The 24564-nt window shown below is 36.7% G+C and overlaps 1 protein-coding gene across 4 annotated transcripts in view; it reads left to right on the forward strand.

Moving 5' to 3' along the window:
- Positions 1-1772: 1772 nt before the first annotated feature.
- Positions 1773-24564, forward strand: part of NEDD1 (NEDD1 gamma-tubulin ring complex targeting factor) — a 49186-nt gene continuing 26394 nt past the window's right edge. For 2 of the 4 annotated variants that reach the window (XM_043562208.1, XM_043562210.1), the window contains exons 1-5: positions 1773-1888; positions 4586-4729; positions 7473-7567; positions 11652-11768; positions 14830-14970. In XM_043562208.1, the coding sequence (XP_043418143.1) occupies positions 4594-4729; positions 7473-7567; positions 11652-11768; positions 14830-14970 (489 nt within the window). In that variant the 5' untranslated portion in view covers positions 1773-1888; positions 4586-4593. Of the gene's footprint in view, positions 1889-2018; positions 2276-4585; positions 4730-7466; positions 7568-8888; positions 8924-11651; positions 11769-14829; positions 14971-24564 lie in introns of those variants that run through there. The other 2 variants (XM_043562209.1, XM_043562211.1) reach the window with 2 other exon arrangements.

Consider the following 24564-nt stretch of genomic DNA (forward strand, 5'->3'; position numbering starts at 1 on the left):
TTGGAATTCATATATTAGGGAGGTTTTTAACATTTGGCTTCTATTGCTTAAACTTTACAGATCTGAGGTAACTATGCATGTAGACACAAGGGTAGGACACAAGAGTGACAGAACCGTCTCAAGAACATGTATGTTTTGATGAGGCTGTGGCACCAGCAAGGAGGGGCAGTGGAGGTTAACATTTGGCTCTTCATGCTGTCTTTTAGCTCTTGACTATACAGCATATTGACTATATAGCACAGTCTTTATAGACTTATGGTTATGGGTTTAACTCCTGTTCATACAATTTCTTAACTGTGTAACCTTGGGCAAGTTACTTAACCTCTGTTTCTTCATATGTATACGTATAATAGTATATGTTTTTAGAAGGATGAAATTATATATGTAGTACACATACACACATTATACCTATACATGTATACATGTTTAGTAAAGTATACATGTTTAGTATACTTTAATAAATCCATAAATCAATCTATTGATCAATCTAAATCAATAAATATCTATTGTCATGTATGTTATATTATACATTTGTATTATATGACATGTATTATATTTTGTGTCAGTCTCAATTTTCCTTCTGGCTTCAACTTTTCAGAGATTGTGTTAATTGTCTTTTCCTTCCCATTTGCCTCAATTCTCCCTGTCCCTAGTCCATTACTCTATTTTCTCATTTTCCAACTTTTTGGCAGGAAAATGCCAAAACTTTGGCATTTGGCATTTGACTATACATGCCAAAATTGGATTTAATAAACTCAAGAAGTGTAAACTATACAGTGAAGGCCCCTGCTGCTTGCTATCTTTCTCCGTTTGAGGCTCACCATCAATCTTTACATCTTGGTTAGGACTTCAATTTCTGCTCCGAAAAATTGCACTCAGAGTTTCCAAGTTATTTGCAACATGGGTACAAACAACTGGGGCTTATGTACCTAGTTCAGAAACCCACTCCTAGTTCTATCGCACACTTGCGATGAGGGTATAATAATACTGTTTGCAGAAGAAATGCCCTATACGTATTATAAGTATTCTAAGAAAAATTGTCAGCAGAGCTAAAAAAAAAAAAAAGCTTTGGTATTGAAAACTCAGTTCAGACCCTCTTTTTTCCATGCTAAGAAACATCCCTTTCAAAAGAATTCCCAACCAGATGGTGTTTGATTTCATGACCTTGCAGCACGATTAAGAAGCAAGATCAATGATTAGGAAGAAAGATCATGGGGTTTGAAGTCTGATAGTTCAGACACTTACACTTTTGGTTATTTCTTAGCTTTTCTGAGCATGCCTTCTGGTTTGTAAATTGCATGGGGTTATATCTGCTCTTCATGGGTTCCTCTTCAAGGAAGCCTTTCCAAAACCCATATCCATGTTCATTTCCCTTTAGTACATCTTTCGTTCATCTGCTAGCTTTCCTTTGAAGCAACTGTCACAGTTTCACTTTTCTTTTAGGTATGTGATTATGTATTAAGGCCCGCCTCCTACGGCGAACTGTAAGCTCCACGCGGCCAGGAAGAAGTGTTCACCGTACCCATGACTTCCAGGCTAAACTGATCACCGCGCACCGAGTCTAGCCTAGTGCCTGGCACACAGCGGGCAGCCAGCGAACAAACGAACCACAAAGGTGCAGAGCGCCGTCGTTGCTGGGGTGTGGAGGGAGCCGCCCACACCCGCAGCTCCCGCCCTGCCCCTGGGGGTAGCAACCCGGAGAGGCGGCCCAGCACCGCCCCAGGCCCTGCCCCGCCAACCCTAGTCACCCCTTCTGGCAGCGCCTCTCCTCATGACGCCACTTGAGGGCGGGACTTCCGGCCGCCGAAGTTTAACAGTCCGGGCGGGAGCCGGAAGCCCAGCGCCGGAGCGGGCCGCGCCGTGGCCCCCGGTGTACCGCGGCTGAGAGGTGAGGTTCCGTAGGGCCCGGGGTCAGCGGGTGTCTCCCCGCCGCGTCCCTGCACACTCCCGAACCCCGCCCGCCCTCCTGCCACCCCAGGGGCGGGTCGGAGGTCCCCGGGCTGCGCGCGCCCGGGCCGGTCCGGTGCTTCGGACAGTTGTCGGGCAGGGGCGCGGCAGCGGGTTTGGCGCGGAAGTGCCTGGGAGCCGCGGGCCGGGGTCGCGCACCTCCGTCCGCGACCGTCTCCGGCTCGACCCGAGAGGTGACCCGGTCTGCTGGGGTAGGTTGGTGGCGGCTCTGAGGGGTGTGTTACCCCCCAAAAGTTTGCCGCTTCTCCACCGGCCGTCTCCCCGCTTTTGTAAACCTCTCCAGTACGACTCGAATGCATTTTATAAGGTAACCCCAGTTGAGCAAGTTCTCCTGCAAGTAAAATGCACTTTGGGTGAATGAAAGTTGAAGAACTTTTATTTGTTGTAGTGGATTTTTTTTTCCATGTAGCCGCTCTCCCTAAATTACCTCCTTGTGTCTTGACAGCTCGCTTTGATGGGACCCTCTTGGGGAGGCTGATGTAATGCCTCTCCTTTAAAAGTGCTCAGTTCTCAGCAGACTTGCGGTGGGTGGGCAGATGGTCCCCTTCCCCGCTGCACTTGAAGAGAAGGAAACAGACATTAAGTGACTCTGCCAGAGTCACTGTCACGTAGCTTTGGGACAGATCCTTTGAACCCACTTTTTCTGAACCCTGGCTTGAGTGATCTTTCCACACTACATCACACTGCTCAACAGGAACAGTGTAAGCTTATAGTAAAGGCATTTTCCAGTTGTGTTTGCTGGGTTTAAGAGATTGCCTTTCCAGCACTTAATTGTACCTTGAGTAGGGAACCAACACGTAACCACATGTCAAGGTGCCAAATCCAAACACTGCATGTCTACGTTTCAACAGATGACTAAAGGATTTTAATTTTAGTAACGCTGTATTTATCCGATGAATGAAGAATAATGAACCGCATAAGTGACTTTTCTAGTTAACTAAAGTTTTAGTCTTTTTATGAACACATTTTTTTTCTCTTGGGAATCAAAGGGCCCTGTAATTTATTATACTTTTAACTTAGCCTTTGAAATAGGGTATACTGGACATAGATGGGATGCTTTGTTGGAGACTTGGGACCCTGTCTGTGATATCACTAATACAGTGCTGTACTCTTACACCGTCCACACCAGGAAGGTGTAGAGGGTATATCTCTAGGCCCCCTTCCTTTCCCTGTTCTTCCATGTATTTTTGAGGATTTTTTTCTGACTCATTATGCATTACTACTTGCTCTTAAAGTATCTGCCTAAAGCAGCTCCCTTGCCTTTTGTCTTTTAGACTGCCTTGGTTTGTGAGATCACTTTGTCAGAATTATGTGTTTGAATTACATACTGTGAATAAATAATATGAGTGGGGGCATTGTAGACCAAGTATTGGTTTAGGGACTTAGTGACAGGCATCTCTTTTGGCTGTATTTGCTAATTCTGGAGTTATTTGGGAAAACTGAAGTCTCTGGATTTTGAAATGGCAGGAATGCTACATTTTATTACACATTTTAAAAAGATTTAGGGAGGGTTTTTTTTTTTGAGAAAGAAAAAGTGTACACATGTATGCACAGGGGAGGGGCAGAAAAGGAGCGAGAGAGTCTTTGATAAACTTAGTCTTTAAAGAGACTTAAATGTTTTCTAATGTTTATTTATTTTTGAGAGAGACAGAGTGTGAGTGGGGGAGGTGCAGAGAGAGGGAGACACAGGATCCAAGCAGGCTCCAGGCTCTGAGCTGTCAGCACAGAGCCCGATGCGGGACTAAGAGTCACAAACTGCAAGATCATGACCTGAGCCGAAGTCTGATGCTTAACCAACTGAGCCACCCAGGCGTCCCTGGAGTGAGACAGTCTTAAGCAGCTTCCATGCCCAGCACAGAGTCCACCTTGGAATCCAGTGTCAAGACTATGAGATTATGACCTGAGCCGAAATCAAGAGTAGGGTGCTTAACCGATTGAGCCACCCAGGCACCTGAGTTTAGGAAGTTCTATCCAGCAGTTATTTATTGAGTACATATGGTGGGCCAGGAACATTTCAAGACATAGTAAACAAGACAAAATTCATTTTCAGGATCTTTGTTCAAGTCAGGAGATGCCAACATTATTGTGAGAACAAGAGTTGCAAATAGAAAATGTCATGAAAAACATGAAACTGCATAATGGGCAACTGGTATGGGGCTGCTTCAGCCACGGTGGCCAGGAAGGCCTTTCTGAGGAGACATTTGAGCTGAGACTGGAGTGAGGTGAAGGAGATGACCCTGGGAAATCTGGGGAAAGAGCGTTCCAGGCGGAGGGGGCAGCAAATGGAAGGACTGAGGCAAGAAAGAAGGCCAGGGAGTTTGGTAGCCCTGGGGAAGAGAGGTAGGGGTGTTACACCAGGGCCAGGTCCTATAAGGCATGTCAAGGAGGTTGGATATCATTATAATTGCTGTGGAGAACCATTGGAAGGGTCAACCGAGAGAATATGATTTTAGAAGTATCGTTCCAGCTACTTGGTGGTGAGCACCCACTCTGGAACAAAAGTGGACAGTGGAGCCACTGGGTTTAGAGTAGATCCTTCATTTTAACTTTTTTTTTTTTTTTTTTTTACCTATCCTTAACTGTTTTTTAAGTATAGTGTTTTTAAAACTATTTGTAGGTGCAGTCATGCAGGAAAACCTCAGATTTGCCTCATCTGGAGATGATGTTAAAATATGGGATGCTCCATCTATGACATTGGTGGACAAATTCAACCCACACACATCACCACATGGAATCAGCTCAGTGTGTTGGAGCAGCAATAGTATCCTTTAAAAAAATAACACTTTTTGTTGGTCTAAAAAACCAGTATCAGTGAAACCTTTTGCATGTGACCAATATATTTTGCATAGCTATGAAAGCTAGATAGATACAGCGAAATAGAAGTTTAACAGTTTATCATCATATGAATGTATATACATATATATGCTACTAGATCCAGACCATAGAATTAGTTTTCTTATCAACAGTTTGTTATTGAACCCAAATGGAATAAGGTAGGTAATGGTGGGAAAACTTCTGAAAGGTTTGGAATGAGTTTTTGCATCTACATTTGGATATTTATGGATCTAGTCTGCAAATTAAAGACAACTCAAAGACAGAAGCAAAATTAAATTTAAAATAAAAATTAAAATTCTCCAACATCCTCATCTTACTGATATGCTCTTATATTTCTCTTCTTGTCTATGTTGCAAATAGCCTGATTTCTCAGAGAAATTGTCTACATTGAATTTTCCTCAGTTTTTCTATGTTTCTGATTTTCTCTCTCCTTGTCTTAGTAAGCTCCTAAATGTGGATAAAATGCATGAGGAAATGAAGTTTAGAAATCAGAATATTTCAACCTTGCACTTTTGACATTGGGGGCTAGATAATTCTCTGTTTGGGGGGCTGTTGTGTGCATTGTAGGATGTTTAGAAGCCTTCCTGGCCTTTACCCACCAGATTCCGGTAGCCCTCAGTAGAACCACTGCTCTAAACAAAGTGCTATGAACATGTTCTGTAAACTTGGTATGCTAGGAATTATCATTCTTTTGTGTAGCTCTTACATACAGACTATTTCTTAAAGAATAAAGTTTTAATGTGTGTCTGATCTTATCAATGCCAAAGTATTAATATTCTGTTTCCTGATAAAAGTAAAAATATCAGAACTTTAAAATATGACTGATTTATGAACAAAAACAAGTTTTCATGCCCAACCGAATTATTCTTGCAAATATGTAACAAAAAATGATGAATTTTTTTATTAAATTAAATTTACCTCTTTATCATTCCTTGATTTTGTATTAAAGTAGGAACATAAATTACTTTGGTGCTCTATTAATCAAACTCATGGCCAAGGGAGTACATTTTTGAAGGACTCTCCAGATGTGTAATTGGTGGGGGGTGAGGGGGGCAGGAAGGAATGTTTTAAAGAGAGTGACAAATATGTGAAGCTGCTTCTATTATTAGGTTTTTATTATGTGTGGAGCTTAATTTCCCTATTATTTACCGTTTAAGAGAAAAGTAGCAATTCTTGATAAGTTTTAATATTTTGGGTTTATTTTTATTCCAAGGAGTTTTATTAGTTAGCATCTGCTGATAAACCACTTAATGTTCTTAACAAAACTGATGTGATCGTGAGGTAGTGTGGGATGATTTTTGGAACCTGGTCTTATTTCTATATAGTTTTCTTGTGCAAGTAGATATGTACAGGAAACTTTTGTATATAGTCTTACTTCTAATGAGGCTTTGATCTTATCCCTGGAGGTTAGTGACTAAAGAACAGGTACTTCCCAGGCTCAGCTACTTGGGGTCTACTTAGCATGGATTCCAAGAACAGGATTAAGGGTGAGGTGCCAGGGAAATTAGTTTTTCGGCCCTCTTAGGTAATGTCCCTCACTTTCTCATGACTTCAAAAGCTACAAGAGAAATTAAAGGAGTAAGTATGTTACCTTTTCGTATTATCTTTGTTCAGTCCTTTTCTGTATTCTAAGGAGAAAAAGTAGCAGTAAGTAGAGGATGAAGCCAAGGAAAGGGAAATGATTTGTTTTTCTCAGTGCTGTAATATTTAGGTAGGAATGATATTTTTTTTGAATCATGTATCATAATAAAATCATAATCCATGGTCTATTCATGAAATATATGAATGTTATGCAAACCATCCAAAAATAATGCAGGTAAGACTTGCTTGTTAAAAAGCATAGATTTAAACTTCTGATATTTTAACTTGTTATGACTCTCAAAATTAAACTCTTGTTCTTGAGTATGTCGCATTTAATCATTTTAATTTAAAAATACTTAATTTACATTGTTTTGTGTTTACTGATTGTTCTGCTTATAATTTCTGTAAAATACGGTAATATAATTTTAAATTAAGTTAAATTTATTTAAAATTTAATTTTACATTGTTTAGTTATTTAAAAATTTAACTCTTCCATGGCATAAATAGTTGCTATTTAACCACATTTATTTATATTTTCTGTACTTACTGTTATATTTATTGTTAATATATTTAAGATTGAAACATTCTATCATAAAAATTCCAATTCTAAGAATATATCAGGCTTTATATTTTTAGTGGATGAATAGGAGACTAATGTGGATGTTTACTTCCTAGACTAAATTGGTACCAAGCACTGTGTTAATAATAAATAACTACCTTGAATGGTGTGTATAGATGAAAAGGCTGATTGATATTTGCTGATGTTGCTTTTATCATCATCTCATTCTTGAAGGATAAAATTAGACCTTCTGGCCTATTCTTTGAAAATGGAGTAGTATTTCACTTGGGTAAAATAGCTTTCAAGTAATAGCAAAGCCAGAGAGGATGGCTCTTCCCTGCGGTAGTAGTAAAGAGAATTAGTCGTAGTAATTAGTAACCTGAGCCATTTTTGAAAGCTGGTGTGTAAGCTATATTCACTTGCTTGTCTTAGGTTAGTGCACTTGCTTTTATCATAATAATTCTTGCAGTAATAGTCTAGTGATAGAGATGCTCACGGATTGTTTGATGCTCCATAACTCTTCATTTAGATAACTTTCTAGTGACAGCCTCTTCCAGTGGCGACAAAATTGTTGTTTCAAGTTGCAAATGTAAACCTGTTCCACTTTTAGAGCTTGGTGAAGGGGTAAGTGTTTTTGGTTTTGTTTTTTTTTAACCTTCTATTAAAAATCTTAATTCTACTTGGGTGGTAACTGCTTCTTATGGTGCTTACAACTAAATATAAATGTGTTTAAAAGTACTATGCTTAACCTAAGCTCAAAATAATACAATAACACTTGAAGAGGAGATAGGTACTGAAACATCTTTAGGTAAAATAATAGTGGATCCAAGGGGAGCAATCAAGGACTTAGATTTTTTTCAACTAGTCACTTGCTTTCTCCATCTCTCTGTGGGAGATTCCTTGGTATTGCTGCCTTTTTTAAGCCTCACCCCTGGCTAGGTTACCAGGTGGATTTAGTCATAAGAGTCCTAATGATGTATCCCTGTCCTTTACTGACGTTGAGCTCAGGACCATCAGCTAATGACCGCTATGTGAAGGTAGCTTCTATAGCTTCTGTCCCTATGGTACTGAGGGGCCTGCCTGAGTCTCCCCAAGCTCTCCTAGAACAGAATGGCTTTGTCAAACTGAGCATTGGTCCCAGTGCATTTAAGTGAAGTTCTCATTGCATATTGTTTCTTGTTTTATAGATTAATCCCTCTGATTCAGGATAATGATAGTGTCTTCATTGTTAGTCACACACACTTCCTGAAAGCTATTTTTTTTTTTAAAAAAAAAGGTTTAAGTAAAAAGGTGCAAGTAGGTGGTAACTTGTTCTTAATTTAAGTTTCAAAATTTTCATAGCAAGCCACAAAGCATTATGAATTGTCATAATTTTACACACTGGAATAGGTGAGGTAGTCCACTTAGAAAAAATAAAGGAGAACAATGGAATATGAGCTCATCTAATTTAAAAAGGACTTTAGGTTTCTACCCATTCTTTTTTTGGGATTGACTCAAGCATCAATTCCAGCCCACAGATGTTGGAGGCTGGGCAGAGAATGTCTGCTAGGATAGACATGAAATTTGAGACACACTGCCTATTCAAACTCAGTTAAGTAAAATTGAGGCAGAGAGCGTCCCTGGTCGATAAAAGGAAACTGTGTTCTTCAAGAGCAGGCAGAACATCTTAGTCATATTTGGATCTTTAGATACTATCGAAGGTGTCAACAAGCATTTGTTGAATTGGATGTCAACATCAAAACAATTTCAGATTCCTCTTCCACCACAGTATATATTGTGCTCCTTCTGTGCATTATGCCTTAGAACAGTTTGGGAACTGTGTTGTTGTAGTTGTTGTTATTGTTAAAGTATGAAAATAACAGATGATATTCACAAATGTAACACAGTTGTAAGGATTTTGTGAATATTCCATGTCAGTTGCTATAGTTAGTTCTCTTTCCTACAGTTAAGAAATGACATCAGAATACAGGTGGATGAAAGGTGAGGTTATTTCTTATAATTTGAACCTGCTTTAATTTAATTTGCTTATAGGAATATTTTGCAAACAGTGGTTCCTTAGCGTTTATTAGTAATTTCTTGTAACATATTAGTGTGCTGATAACCTTTGCTTTGTAGGACCCAAGTCCTATTACTCACGTGCCATTTGAGATATTAGACCATTACTACTTGGGAAAATAAGATTCTGTCCTACTTACTTTAACACAATTTTTAGAGCAGAACTTTAAGTTTATATTTATTTTCTTTGATTTTGTATTTTATCTCATCAGAATAGGCAATTTGGTATTAATAGTATAATGAATACGATAGGCTACTGTATAACCTAGACATTTGAACAGCTCTTATTTTAGATTTTAAAAACTTCACCCATTGCTTGTGTCTTAAGGTACAGGATTCCTGATAAGCACACAATGTTCATTAATTATTTAAGTTCATTAGCTACATTAATAATATATCAGCATAAAAAAAGATCTTCTATCATCAGGGTAAGCCAGTTAAAAACATAGGTTTTGTTCCGAGTCCTTAGTAATTTGACTTGTTTTTGATGATTAAAGTTGTAATATATTGATCTTTGATGGACACCACTCTTACCTATTTTCTTTAACAGTTATTCGGAAAGCTCTTAGCAAACTGTCCTGATTAGTGGTGATAACGAGATTCTAAATCTTACTAGTCTGTTTAGACCAAAGTCAGTTCCTAGAACGGTGTCCATAAGGGAATTATAGCAACTGTACTGAAACACTGATGAAATGTGCTCCTGATATTTTTATATGTGTTAGTAATTTTGACTCTCGGTCAGAAATTTCAGAGCTGGAAGAAACCTTGAGGGAGGGGAAAGGTGGGTATCTGTACCCTTTTAAGAATCCAGTGCTCTTGAAAGGGATTAAAAGTACACTTAATTGTGAGGAGCACTAAGTGGATAGCTCTGTTCAATTACTATACTGTACACCTGGAACTAATATAACACTGTTAATTATACTGGAATTAAAATAAAAAGGAAAGGAATGCTCTTTTCAGCATGGGGTGTTTTTCCAGATGCATGGACTCTTAAGGTGAGAATGATAGATCTTGTCCTCATTTCTCACTTCTTAGGTGAAGAAACATAGGCTTAGAAAGGTGAGATGACTTTGCCTAAACCTACATAGCTTGCCTTTTAACTTTTAGCTGAGTAATAAAATGTCCCCCTTGGAGTTCATTTCTCTATTTTTTTCCCCAAGGCATACAACTAGAGGTGAGAGCAATTAATGTTACTGCATCGTGTATCTAAAGGTTAAATAGGAAAAATAACATGCAACATTGTATTTTATTGGTAGCCTAGTTACTCATGGCACTACCAGATAGATGATGCTCGTAGATACTCATAGTGAGAAACTTGATAACTTCTGTATTTTTACCTACGTATGACATAAATATTTATTGGGCATGGAAATGGGCTTTGTGATAATGAAACTGACATTCTGGGGGGAGGTAGACAATAGACTACAGAATGATACCCAGATAGTGATAAGTTGTTACACAGAGAACTAAAATAAGAAATTGAGATAGCAGGTTACATTAGGAGGTCAAGGGAGGTCTCCTGTAGAGGTGGCATTGAAAGTTGCTGTCTATTGACCAGAAGGAGTCATTCAGCCAAGGTTTGGGGGAACTTAGCTTTCTAGGTAAGAATAGTTGTGTAGAAGCCTTGAAGGCAAAACAGGGCTGTTATGTTTAAGTAATAGAAGAAGGTGAGTGTGGCTAGAGAATTAGTGGGTGATGAGGAAAATGGTGAGATGAGGTAGGAAGGGGTCAGAGGAATGGGGCTTTGAAAACCAGGTTAATACGTTTGAAATTTATTTTAGGGCTGAATGGAAGCCATTAAAGATTTTTGAATATGAGCGTCGTGATCTGATTTGCAGTTTTTAAAGGTCATCCTACTTGTGGAGCATAGAAGGTAGAGGAGTAGGGTTGGAAGTGAGGTGCCAGTTAAGAGGCTGCTGCTATTCTGTGGGGTTGGGATTAGTGTGCTGGTGGCTGCGGTAGATAAAGAGGGGGGCCCTATGGGGTTTATGTTAGTGTTGGAGTTTAAAGAACTTTCTGTAGATGACAGGGAAGGAGTAAAGGAGTCAAAGTTAATTCTGGACTTTTATCTTGAGAAACTTAGTGGATGGTGTCTTTACAGACCTAAGGAAGAGTGTAGGGTCAGGTTCTCATGACCTGATGTTTGAGACTTGGGCTCCTTAGGGGGAGACTTTGTTGTGAGGCTTTGAACACGTATCTTAACCTCTTTATATTCCCCATCTGTAAAATGAGGGGTCTAGACATTCTTTAAAGTTTCTTCTAGGTTTAGTGTTTTATGAACTGTGGGTGAATCCTAACTCAATATACTCTGTGGAAGTGCAAGAGTAGATTTTACTGGGGGGAAATATTAAGGGCAAGTAACTCCTGATAGGAAGCCAGGACCTGCTGATGTTCCCTAAGCTTCCTCTGTTTCCTGTGTTCTATGGAAGAGAACATGACTCTGGTTGATTTCCTTGAAGTCCTTTTGAATTCCTTACAAGGTGTTGGATGCATGTGGAAGATGATGAGAACTGAATCTTTAGGAGAAGTCTTAGCTTGTTTATCACATTTAATTCAACAAATGTTTATATAGTACTTACTAAGTGTTGGTTGGGAAGTGGAAGTCAGCTCTGGGCTCTGTTAAATTAAGGTAACTTTCTTTTTTCTTTAATAGCAAAAGCAGACATGTGTCAGTTTAAATTCCACATCTATGTATTTGGTAAGTGGAGGCCTAAATAACACTGTTAATATTTGGGATTTAAAATCAAAAAGAGTTCATCGGTCTCTTAAGGTAAGCAACTTGTTTTTTAGAACATCTTACAATGTTTAAAGTAATTACCAAACTTTTAATTTTGAGCTCTGATGATAAAAATAAGATGCTTCAGAATTGAAGTGAGATTTGTTAGGGAAAATAAAGATGCTATTAGTCAGAAAAAAATTTTTGGTCTATTTTTATCTCCATATGTCACCAATGCATATTATTGGTGTTTAAAACTTTCCCCTTAGTTTTCACTTAGTCTACTCTTTTTTGAGCAAACCACTTCCTTCATTTTTTTCTAAAGTATGAGTTGTTGTCATTAGAGATCTTTTTTTAAGTCTCTGAAAAAAATGAGAGTGGTTTTGGGATGGCAATAATCGGTCTACTAATCAGAGTTGGGATTCAGCTTCTTAGTTCTCTACTGTATATGATTGCTGCTGTTTGTGTTATTTTTGTTTGTGTTTTCATCTTGGTAATGGTATTTTTTCTAAAATAATTTACTATGGATAATTAACATTTCTTTAAATGGTTAGCTTTTTGCAGTTTCACAGAATAAAAATAACCACATGAAAGCTTCTGGGTTATGCTTTTTTTGGAATTCTACTTTTCACTGTTGTGTACTTTTAATATTTGGAAACTCATCTTTAAAGTTATTTTTAATTTTTATATGTTTTTAAAAAACTTTTAATATGAAAACTTCTGAACATTGATGTGTATACACACACATGCACACGCACACACATTCATTATCAGACTTTGATGATGATGAACTCATGGCCAGTATTATTTTATCTGTTCCCTTATTTTCTCTCTAATCAGATTATTATATAATCTCAACCTCAGATTATTTTGAAGCAAATGCTGGATGTCATTACTATTTGTTCATGTCAGATGTCATTGACTTAATTCTTACTAGGGAAGTTGTATATAGAGAATGATTTTCTCTTAGAGTAATTAAAATATAATCCTGTAATTGCTGTTTAAATATTACCTGTGGAAGTTTATTTTAGGTATTAGCTAAACTTTGAAGAGAATTAAGGAAAATTCAAAAGTTGCCAAAATGAGAATAGTTAACTTTTATTAAGTTCTTTGATATGCCAGCCACTGTGCATAATATACGTTTATTCTGTGTGTCTCAAGAATTCTGCAGGTAGGTAGTGCTTGCTGTTCCTGTGTACCTTTGGAGGAGCTCAGGCTGAGAGAAGTTAAAGAACTTCTTCAGTGCCAAACAACTAGTATGACAAAGATGAGATGCAAACTCAGATTATTATCCATTGTTTAATCTTTTAAATTATGAAATAATTGAATTAAAGCTATTTAGAGGGGGTATACATACTATGAGCAGAGAATGTTTTACAGAATTGAGAAGAGATTAGAAGTCTGTGGCCAGTTTTTTGTCACATATTCTCATTCATTTTACGAGCATCACTTACACCTCTAACTCCTACTGCATGAAAAATTCTACTTGTTTTTCCTTCCTCACTTTGCCCAATTACTCCAGATAGTTTTAGCTCTTCTCATTGTTTGCAACTCTTAGGGCACTTCATTTTTTTTTTTTTTTTTTTTTTTTTTTTATTCATTTAGTTAACAAGTATTTGACTAATTGTGATAGTGGGAAATCTAATCTTTCACCTGGGCTCTCTTCTCTGTGGTGCTCTCCCTGGTAACACAATTTTTAGCACTTGGTAGGTGCTTGTTGAAGACTTACAGAATAACTTATTTTCCACAGTTAAAATAAGGAAGACCCCTGCCTCTCTATAAAGTCGTAGAAATTGTATTGGACCCCATGTTCTTAATTTTCCAAGTGGGAACAATGCATTAAATGTCCACTCTCCATTTTCTTCTCATCAGGCATTTTTTTTCCCCTTGGGATAGCAATTTTTTCTTTGATTTAGGAAAGGAGTGACATGTGAAAGTATCTCCAGACATGCTTGAGGGACCATTTGAAAAAATTGGATTATAAGTGGAATATTATAGCTACTATTCTTGATGTTACATTAAGCTAATTATTAGATACAAAAGATATTTTGTTTATATTATTAATATAAATAGCAAACTCTTAAAAACTATACTCTTAACTCTTATCACTTTTCTCTGTGCCTACTAGATATCTCTAACTTGACTTTGGAAAATATAGTGTTTGTGAACTCAGTTTGTTTAAAACCACTTTTATTTCCTCAAAGTGGATTCCCCTTTGGATTTTGGAGACAGCCTAATATCCCAAGAAGAAAATAGGCTTCGGGGTTTGACCTGGAATTGAATCTGGGTCTGCCACTTAGTAGTTATGTGAGCTTGCACAGATTTTGTAAACTTCCTGTGCCTCATGTAGTTAACTCATCCATAAAATAAGAAAAGTGACCTTGCCTCCTAGGATTCTTCTAAGGATTAATAATAATCCATAAAGTTCCCAGCATTAGTAGGTATTCAGCAAATGGAAACAGCTGCTATTGTCTGTCAACCATGCCTTGCTCCTTCTGGCTTGGGCTTTTGTTTTGGCTGTCTTGCATTCTGCATGTCTGGTTTCTTTCCCCTTTCCCTGCTTTTGGTTTATTATTTTCTTTAAGGCTGACCTCAAGCTTTATGTCTTCCACAAAGCTTCCTCTGTCAACTCAGGTCCAGTGATGCCTTTTTCTCTTTCCTAGGACACTTTGCCTCTACTACTCATTTAGCATTCCTTCTGCCATTTTCATGTTAATTTAAATGTCCCCTCTTCTTGATTGAACACTGATTCTCTCAAGGCCAGGGACTCTCCCACAATAGTCAACTTGCTGTAAATGTTACTTGTCAGTGGAAGGGAGACATAATGCTATCTAGAAAATTACCTGCCCTTTTGTCTCTTGTTTTGGAGTGCATGATCATTATTACAGTTATAAAAACTAAGTCTCTGTTCCTTGAGAAGACGTGATGTTGATCGGATAGTTTCCTACTCATTTGAGTAATTTGTTTAGGTTATTTGAGGAAAATGTTAAAGCAAATATTAGATTCACAAATACGTACTATTTTATTTTAAAAAAAATGAAATTTACAAGAACATGAAGATGTGAGGTGTGACGGTTATGTGGCAGTGTACTTAACTTTGCTTTCTTTTTTTCAGGATCATAAAGATGAAGTAACTTGTGTTACATATAATTGGAATGATTGTTACATTGCTTCTGGATCTCTCAGTGGTGAAATTATTTTGCACAGTGTAACCACTAATTTATCTAGTACTCCTTTTGGCCATGGTAGTAACCAGGTACAGTATGGGTTTATTCAAAACAGAGTTGATAAAACAGAGTTACATAAGACAATGAATTTTAAGTTAAAAAAAATTTTTTCCATGTTTTATTTATTTTTGAAAGAGAGAGAGCATGAGCAGGGGAGGGGCAGAGAGAGAGGGTGACACAGGATCCAAAGCTGACTCTGTGCTGACAGCAGTGAACCCAATGCAGGGTCTCGAACTCATGAACCGTGAGATTGTGACCTGAGCCAAAGTTGGACGCTCAACTGACTGAGCCACCCAGGTCCTCTCAATTTTAAGTTTTTAAAATTAAGTATTTTAAATTTGTATTTAGTTTGCTTGAAAAATTTACAGCTAGCTATTTTTAATGGTCTTGTTTAAAAATGTTCAAATAAGGTAATTCATACTAGATTATGTTGCTTATGTGCGTTGAGTTATGCCATTGAATAGCCACATGATCCTAGAATATGACTATATATAACAAAACACAAACAGTTGTTGGCAGGTCAAATCTGAAACATGGATATTAATCTTTCTATGACATCACAATTATAGAAGCATTGCATATTTCCAACTGTACCAACTACAAGACAGATATTTCTATTCATAAATACTGTTTGGTGGGCATGGATAATTGAGTGTGTTTAGGCACAGGGTAAATTGGGCTTTGTTTTTTTGCATTAAGTGTTCGATAGTTAACCAAATAAATTTAGTTACTCAAAAAATCTAATTCTTGGCCAACCTTCCGTGAAATTCTGTACAGAAATTTCTAGTGAAGTGCAATCTCTTTTAATCCTTACTTTTTATTGTAATCACTTTGGCCCTATTATTAGATAAAATATGGGAGCTCTTCACTTTTAAAAAGCAGTTTTGGAAATCAGTATTCACTGTATATTTAGTGTTTAAAGAAAATTTAATGGATATTAAAATAGGGAAAAAAGTCTTTTCTCAAGTTTCTTCTGTATTGCGAGAATAAAAGAGATAAACCTATAGATGATATTATAGGTGATTCCTATAAAACAATCTTATGGTGATTCAGAACAGTGAGAGAAAATTATCTAGGAATAAAATAGGGAAAATTGAAGGAGGGAGGATTTTTAGCTGGGTCTAATGCTTAAATGATTTTTATTTTGTTTTGTTTTTACTACACTATGAATTGACTGCTAATTAGTTGACTCTAATTTATAGTAGGGTTAGCTCTGTACATTCCCATGTTACAGTTGGAACCGTGTCTCATTCCTTTGTCCTCAACCATTATCCAACTTTGTACTTCATGTGGAAAAGATCCTCAATAAATATGTGAATGGATTTATAGATAACAAAGATTTTAATAGGCTAATCTAGAACTTTGGGAGAAGAATATTTTATATGGAGGAAACCACACAAACAAAAACAAGGGTTAAGGAGAACACGTAGGTTCTTCTATAGGGCCAATGTGAGAAGATATTGGAAAGGTAAATATAGAATAATGTTGATGTGGAACTTTGAATGCCAGACCAAAGATTTGGCTTTTATTTTGGAAGGCATTTAAGTTGCTAATCAGAGTTATTGATTAGTTGAATGTCAGAATCCTAGAAACCTTGAACTGAGAGAAAGCCTTTAGAGGCAATTTCACTTTCTGCCTTTTATGGATGTGGATGAGAGATTTGCCACAAAAATTCATTAATATTAGCATAAAAGCAGGAAGTAATATTTTGATTTTGTGATTCTCTTTTTGGTTATTTATATTTTGATGAGGGAGACAAAAGCCTAAGCCCATAGACATTGGAACTATTGTGAAAAACATCATAGTGTTCCAATGTCTTGCTTCTTAAGGAAATTAATTTTTCTTCTTTCTATCCTTTTTTCCCCCCGATTTCTGATATATTAGAAGCATGACACGTTTAGATTTATAAATTCTGAGTTGACTTTTTAGTAACATAAAAGGTCAGATACCTACCATGTATATTCTTACATTTCAGTTTGTATTGTATCTTATAATGAGAGGGGTTTTTTTTTTGTTTGTTTTTTTTATTAAAACCAGATATGAAGGAATAGTCCTGAAAACATTAGATTTAGTTATTGCTCTTGGCTTTATTATGTGTAAATTATTTAAATGTATAAAATTGAAATATAACTTACATAGTAAGTACATACATCTTAAGCATACAGCTTGATGAATTTTTATATGTACATATACCTGCGTAACTACCAGGATCAAGGTATAGAACATTTCTGGCACATCGGAGGACTCCCTCTTAACCCTTCGGAGGTGCTACCTCATATTTCTTAAAAGAATTGGATGTGTCTGGTTTCTTTTAGTCTTCAGTATGTTTGCTTTGTTGAATGGAATAGTAGTTTATACTGTTTTACTGCTTTGTGGTTTTCCATTACATGGATATGCCACAGTTTGTTGATGGACATGTGAGTTGTTTTTAGTTTTTAGCTATTACAATAAAGCTGCTGTGAATATTATTGTATGTGTCTTCTTTTGGACATATGTTTTCATTTCTCTTGAGTAAACACTCAGAAATGGACTTAAGTCTTAATGTAGGCATCATGTTTTACCTTATTAAAAAATGCCAAAGGATTTTCTGAAATCCTTGTGCCATTGTATGCTTCTGCCAGCACTGTTTGTGAGATTCAGTTGCTCCACAGTTTTGCTAGTACCAACTATTGTGTCTTATTAATTTTAGCAATTTTGATGGTTGTGTGGTGGTATCTTACTGTGTTTTAATTTTCATTTCTCTCTGTTGAATAAGTTGAGTGTATTTTCATATGCCTTTTTTTGTGTAGTCACTGTTCAAGAGTGTTCCTCCTTTTTGAATCTTGTTACTTGTGTTTTTTCTTTTTTTTTTATTTTTTTTTTCAACGTTTATTTATTTTTGGGACAGAGAGAGACAGAGCATGAACGGGGGAGGAGCAGAGAGAGAGGGAGACACAGAATCCGAAACAGGCTCCAGGCTCTGAGCCATCAGCCTAGAGCCCGACGCGGGGCTTGAACTCACGGACCGCGAGATCGTGACCTGGCTGAAGTCGGACGCTTAACCGACTGCGCCACCCAGGCGCCCCTACTTGTGTTTTTTCTGATAAATTTATAGTTTATTGTATGTTCTGGATGGAGCAATTTTATGGATATGCATGTTGCATATATCTTCTTTTAGCTTACAGCTGGCCTTTTAACTCTAATGCCTTTGTAAAAAATGAATAGAGGGGTGCATCCAACTCTTGATTTCGACTCAGGTCATGATCTCACAGTTTGTGGGTGCGAGTCCCACATCAGGCTTCGTGCTGACAGTGTGGACCATGCTTGGGATATTCTCTCTCTCTCTCTGTCTCTCCCTCCCTCCCTCCCTCCCTCCCTCCCTTGCTTGTGTGCACTCACTTTCCCACTCTCTCTCTCAAAATAAATAAATGAGCTTTAAAAAAAATTTTTTTTTAAATGAGCAGAAGTTCTTAAATTTAATGAAATGTACTCTAGTACATCACTTTTTCTTTATGGATACTGCTTTTTGTGTCCTCTTGAAAAAATCTTGCTTGCCCCAAGGTCTTAAAATAGTGTCCTTTGTTTTCTTTTAGGTAAAGCTTTATTGTTTTACTTTCCCCATTTGTGTCTATTATCACCCATTTCAAATTAATTTTTGTGTATGGTGTGAGATACAGGGTTTAACTTTCCATACAGATATGTAATTACATCAGCATTACGTATGGCAAAGACTATCCTGTAGCTCTCCAGTGAGTGTCGGTGGTCAGAGGGTTTGGAGAGCATTCCAGGCAGAGGTTATCACCTTCGTAGAATCCTTACTACCGTTTATTGTGTCTCAGGCACTGTGGTTATTGCTTTATATTCCATTTTTTCATTTAATTTTTGCTACTCATTTGTGAGATGTATGTTATTCTCATTTTATAAATGAGGACTTTCAGATTATAAGACTTTTAACTTAGTATTTTGAAGATCTACTCTTCAAGAGTGGTAGCACTGTTTTCTTTGGAATCTCTTTCTATCTCAGGAACAGCTGAATATTTAAAGATTTGAGAATCCAAAGCTTTTGGAAACTTTGCAGTATTCTCTTGTCACTTTACAGGTACTTTAAAATTCTAGGTGACAGATAGGTCGCTGTATTGTTGATTTTCAAAGGATTTTCATTGATTAGTTGCAGAGCAAAACTGAATTTAAATTATCTTCTAGTTGAGGAAAACCGTAATGCTCTAGGCTTATCTCTTGTGCAAGGTCACCTGAGATTTTCACATACCTGCTGCCTCCTGCTAGCACAGGTCAGCAACTCTCTAAGATCTTTTGGTATAGTTCTGTCTCTCAGGTCCCACATTTATTTGGAGAGCTAGCTGTGTGAACTCCGGCAAGTTACTTAATTCTCAAGCCTCCTTTTCTTTATCCAGTGAAAATGAGAATATACTTTCAGTAGAGTTGTGTTTTTATTTGTTTGTTTGTTTGTTTTAAGGGCTAAATGAGATGGTGAATGTGTTTAACATAGCTCCTAATGTTTGGGTAAAGATCAGTGAACTTCAGTGTGAGCTTTTAATGAATAAATCATATTAAATCATTAAAATAGCTTTTGTGATTTACTTTCCCAAACTGGTGTGAATATCTTTAGGTTTAATGTATTCCCTCAAAACACCTGCTAATTTGCCAGTTGTAACTTGCCCTCAGTAATCATGTTTTGTGTTTTAGACTGACTTAGAAAAAGGAAAGCTTTAAAGAAAGTGAAAAAATTGAACTGGAGTAATTAATTTTTTCCCCTTTCCCTGGAGCGAATGTTTATATATATTTTTTTATACTGTATTATTTCATTTTCCTCAATACCTTTAAAGCCGAGTGCGTGGGCTAGACAATACCGGTTGGTCCCTGTGTTTGTAACTATGCAGTTCCAATTTTCTTAGTGAAGAAAGTTAAATTTTCATGATTCTGCATACTTATGTTTCCCTTATACAGGCATCATAATTGAAATCTTTGGAGTGATTTTTTTTTCCTCCTACAAATGATTTCATTATGGCATACTTTATCTATTGGTGACTAGACGCATAGACTCACTACTTGAGCATTCATTTAAAAGTTTTTTTTTATTAGAATTCATTTAAGAGTTAAAATATATTAAATATTCACCTCTTAAACAGTGTTCATAAAAATGTTAAGTCTGTCAGAAAACTGATATAATTCAACTCATATACTGTTACCCAGCCCAATTTCTGTCTTGATCAGTTTTACTCTAAGCAGGGTCTAGGTTATTGAGAAAAATAGTTGATAGGGGACATCTGATGATTAAAATGTAAAATTTTTGTTTCTCTGAACAATCAAGAATTTGAAATCTTTAAAAATTATCAAACTGGTTTCTTAGCAAAAGTGACAACCGTGGAGTGTCCATGAATCTGCATTATACTGAATTTTGTATCAGAAATGAGATTGCCTGTATTTAGGTCTTAACTTTGAAGTGTCTGAGCTGAATTGAAGCTATTAGTTTTGTGCGGATCACAGTGTCTTTTCACAGGGGAAAAAGAGCCTTGCTGCTTCTGCAGAATTGCCGGGGCTGACAGACCTCCCAGTTACAGATGCATGTTGCTCTTTGGCAGGTTCAGCAGCACAGGCTCTCAAATAGGTTGACCTGTGTTGCCTTTCCCAAGCTGCAGTCCTTTTCGAAGATTTCAATAGGAATCTAAGGAATCAATAATGATCCTTTTTTTTTTCTTAAATATAATTTATTGTGAAGTTAGCTGACATACAGTATACACAGTGTGCTCTTGGTTTCCAGAGTAGATTCCCATGATTCATTGCTTACATACAACACCCAAGTGCCCATCCCAAAAATGATCTTTAAATGCAGCAGGCTTTTCATGAGATTTTAAATATAATGTATTTTAGTAGATGTTAAATTTTATTCAGTGTGATTTTTGATATTTTAGGTATAGATCTTTTAAGTTTTAGTAAGCCTGTTTGAATCGAGTCTCGTAAATGTAAGTAATTATTAATTACACTTAAAAATAACAATTATTTTTGTCAAGAATGAGTTTAATTTTAATTTGGTTAACTTGTTTGCTTATATTTATACCTGAATTTCACCACTCAGAGTTTGACCACAGAGCTTTATATCTATCAAGTGGTCTCCTTGATGTTCTATAAGAGCATTGATATACAAAGTTTGCATGATAATATGTGCTTGAAGTATTTTCTTAGTATTTGTATATATTTGTCTAGTCTATATATAGTATAGTATGTTCTTTGAGCAGTTTTATAATTGTGTTGGCATAAAATAAACTTCTAATCCATATCTTTAATATTTAAAGACTATTTTTTTCCTTCTATATTTCTCTTCCAAATTTTCCTTAATGGGAAGAATGTTTTCTTGCAGTGTTACTATGTATATCTATCTTCCTTCCATAGTTAGAATCATTCTGTTGGTCCAGTCTTGTTTCCTGCCTTTTTCTCGGTAGTGTTCCATCCCAAGTATTCTCATTTTACTAGTCTTCGTAACCATAATTTTTTAATGGCTCCATAACATTCCATGTTCAAACACCACAGTTTATCTAAACTTTCCCATATTTTAGATATTTTCCAATATTTTACAATCACAAGCACCCTATCTATATTTATTAATATTATTTCCATAAATATGTGTTTTCTGTTTTTGACTTTTTCTGAGATAACAAATTCTCTTTCAGTGTAACTCAGTAGCAGGCTCACAATTTTTCTTCCTTGAGGAACTCGAGTGTGTTACTCCCATCAATTTTGGTCTCAAATGTCTCATGATAATTTAAGTATTTTTTTCCTTATAAGTCACTTGTTCTTTCTCCCTAGATTTCGAAGGGATTTTTTTTTCTTTAAAGTCCAGTAATTTTACAGGGCACCTAAGTGGCTCAGTCGATTAAACATCTGACTCCAGCTCAGGTCATGATCTCATGGTCTGTGGGTTCGAGCCCTGCTTTGGGCTGCTGTCTGTTGCCAGCACTGAGCCGCCTCCCTATCCTCTGTCCCCCTCTTTCTCTGCCCTTTCCCCACTCGCTCTCTCTTTCAAAATAAATAAGCATTCAAAAAAATGAATAAAGTCCAGTAATTTTATTAGACTATGTCTTGGTATTGATCGTTCTGTATTGCTATTCATAGGGACATGGTGCGCTCATTTAATATGTTGTTTCAGATCTTTCAGGAAAGTTTTCTTGAATTATATAGCTTTTAGTAATTTGTTATTTTCCTTATGTTTGTCTTTTCTTTGTTAGATCTTCTTCAGTGATTTATTACTTTCAAATTATTTTAACTTTTTCCTTATTTTTAATTTTCAGAAATTCTTTCCTTTTTGTCTGTCTTTAAGGTGTTATCTATTGTGTTTAATCATTCTTGTATTACTTTTAAGTTAGCCTTCATTTTTGAAGAGACTTTAAAAATTTCTAATTCTTTCGCAAGTTCTAACATCTCATTTCTGTTTTCGAATTCTGATTTATATTGTTTTTTTTAAATGTCTTGTAACATATTACTTTCTTTTTGGTCATTTCTTGAGAACGCCTTTCTTTTTATTCTCTTTGTTCTCATAATAACTTTGTATGGGATTTATCTGCAAAGTTAGTTTCCCTGAACTTCTACACAGGGATGGGGTTCAGGGTATCTTTTCTAGCTTTACAGAGCTCCCTCTTGTTTTCAGTTTTGTTTTTTGGTTTTTCTTTTTAATGGCAATTTAATTTCCGAGGTTGCCTGGCTTTGTTCCACTCACTTACTTGTATGCGAACTTTTGCTCTCCTTCAGCTCTGTTGACTCCGTCCTATTTAGGTTTGCTTCCACTCCTAATAGTGTGTCCTTAATGTGGTGCCCTGATCTGGGAGGGAGGTGTCTCAACTGGTCAGTTTGGGGAGTTCATTGTGGTTAAACTGCTCTAGCTTCTCAGATCTTTCTGCAGATCTCTGTGTAGTCCTACTAATGTGTGGCTATTCCTGGTTTCAGCTGGTATTGTCAAATTTGTCACCATGTTTTTTTTGGAGTACCTATTTGGGGTGATTTGGGGATTTTCCCGTTCTTAGATCTGTTATTTCCTTCTGCTTCCTTTTGCACAGACACGAATACTGTGAAGGACTGTGGCTGCCAGTTGACTTACCAGCATGTATTTTGGGGCTCATGGGGATACCTGATAGTCTGGTTTTGTTATAAATGTTCATGAGATTTTAGTTTTGCTCTCTGGGTTGCTATCTGTCTGTAACACACACACACTCAGACACTTACACTCATTGTGCTGGGGATCCCCAAGAGGAGGTTTGATGATTCACTAGGAGGACTCACAGGACTCAACATATAATCATACACATGGCTATGATTTATTACAGTGAAGTACAAAGCCGAATCAGCAAAGGGAAAAGGTACACCAGGTGAAGCCTGAGGAAATCAGGTATGAGCTTCCAAGCATCCTCTTGCAGTGGAGAGAATGTTCTTAATTTCTCCAGCATCAAATTGTGACAACATATATGAAACACTGTCTACTAGGAAGCTCATTAGAGACTCATTGCCCAGGTTGTTTTTTTTTTTTAAACATTTATTTATTTTTGAGAGAGGAACAGAGTACAAGCAGGGAGGGGGCAGAGAGAGAGGGAGACACAGAATCAGAAGCAGGCTCCAGGCTCTGAGCTGTCAGCACAGAGCCTGATGCAGGGCTTGAGCTCAGGTACCATGAGATCATGACCTGAGCCAAAGTCAGATGCTTAACCATCTGAGCCACCCAGGTGCCTTTCATAGCCTAGGGTTTTTATTGAGGCTAGTTGTGTAGGTACCCTCTGTGTGCCATATATCAAACTTTCAAACTTCCAGAAGGAAAGCAGATGTTCAGCCATGGTTCAGCCATAAACTGTATCTTTTATACAAACACTTTAGGCGTGGTGAGCCACTCTTACCAGTAGTGGAAACTTCCCCAAATCCCAGTTCCCAGACAACAACCAAGGGCCAACTCTGAAAAGTAGGACTTGTTAAGGATAGACAGCCCATACCTGCTTGATTAGTGTTAATTAGTGTTTGAAATGAGACTCTGGAAATTAAGAAGAGCAGGGGGATGGAGTTGAAGGGATATTATATATGTTTATGTATGTGTGTACAGGTACACATATATAGAGTATACAGTGTATAATGTATATACAGTGTCTAATATATCTATATATGTATATATAGGTATTAAAGATTATAAAACTATAATACAATATGAATGTACATTCTTATCTCTGTGAAGGTAAGGCTTTTCTATGTATAAGAACAAAGTTATAAGTCAGGGGAACAAATTTGATAAATTTAAGTACATAAAACTTAAAATCTGGCAAAAAGCAAGATTTGAAAAAATTAACAAAATTGAAAGGAAAATGGGGAAATATTTATACCTATGAGAGCATTAATGTCTTTATAATAGGAAAATCAATTGCAAAATAGTATTTAAAAAAATCTTAATAGCCCAATAGAAAATAAACAGAGTAGATTAATGGGCAGTTCACAAAAAAAGGAAGACAGATGGTCATTTAGCATTTTTCTTTTTTTTTTTTTTAATTTTTTGTTTTAACATTTATTTATTTTTGAGACAGAGAGAGAAGAGCATGAACGGGGGAGGGGCAGAGAGAGAGGGAGACACAGAATCCAAAGCAGGCTCCAGGCTCTGAGCT

Source organism: Prionailurus bengalensis, chromosome B4 (assembly GCF_016509475.1).
Source record: "Prionailurus bengalensis isolate Pbe53 chromosome B4, Fcat_Pben_1.1_paternal_pri, whole genome shotgun sequence".
Taxonomy (NCBI): Eukaryota; Metazoa; Chordata; class Mammalia; order Carnivora; family Felidae; genus Prionailurus; species Prionailurus bengalensis.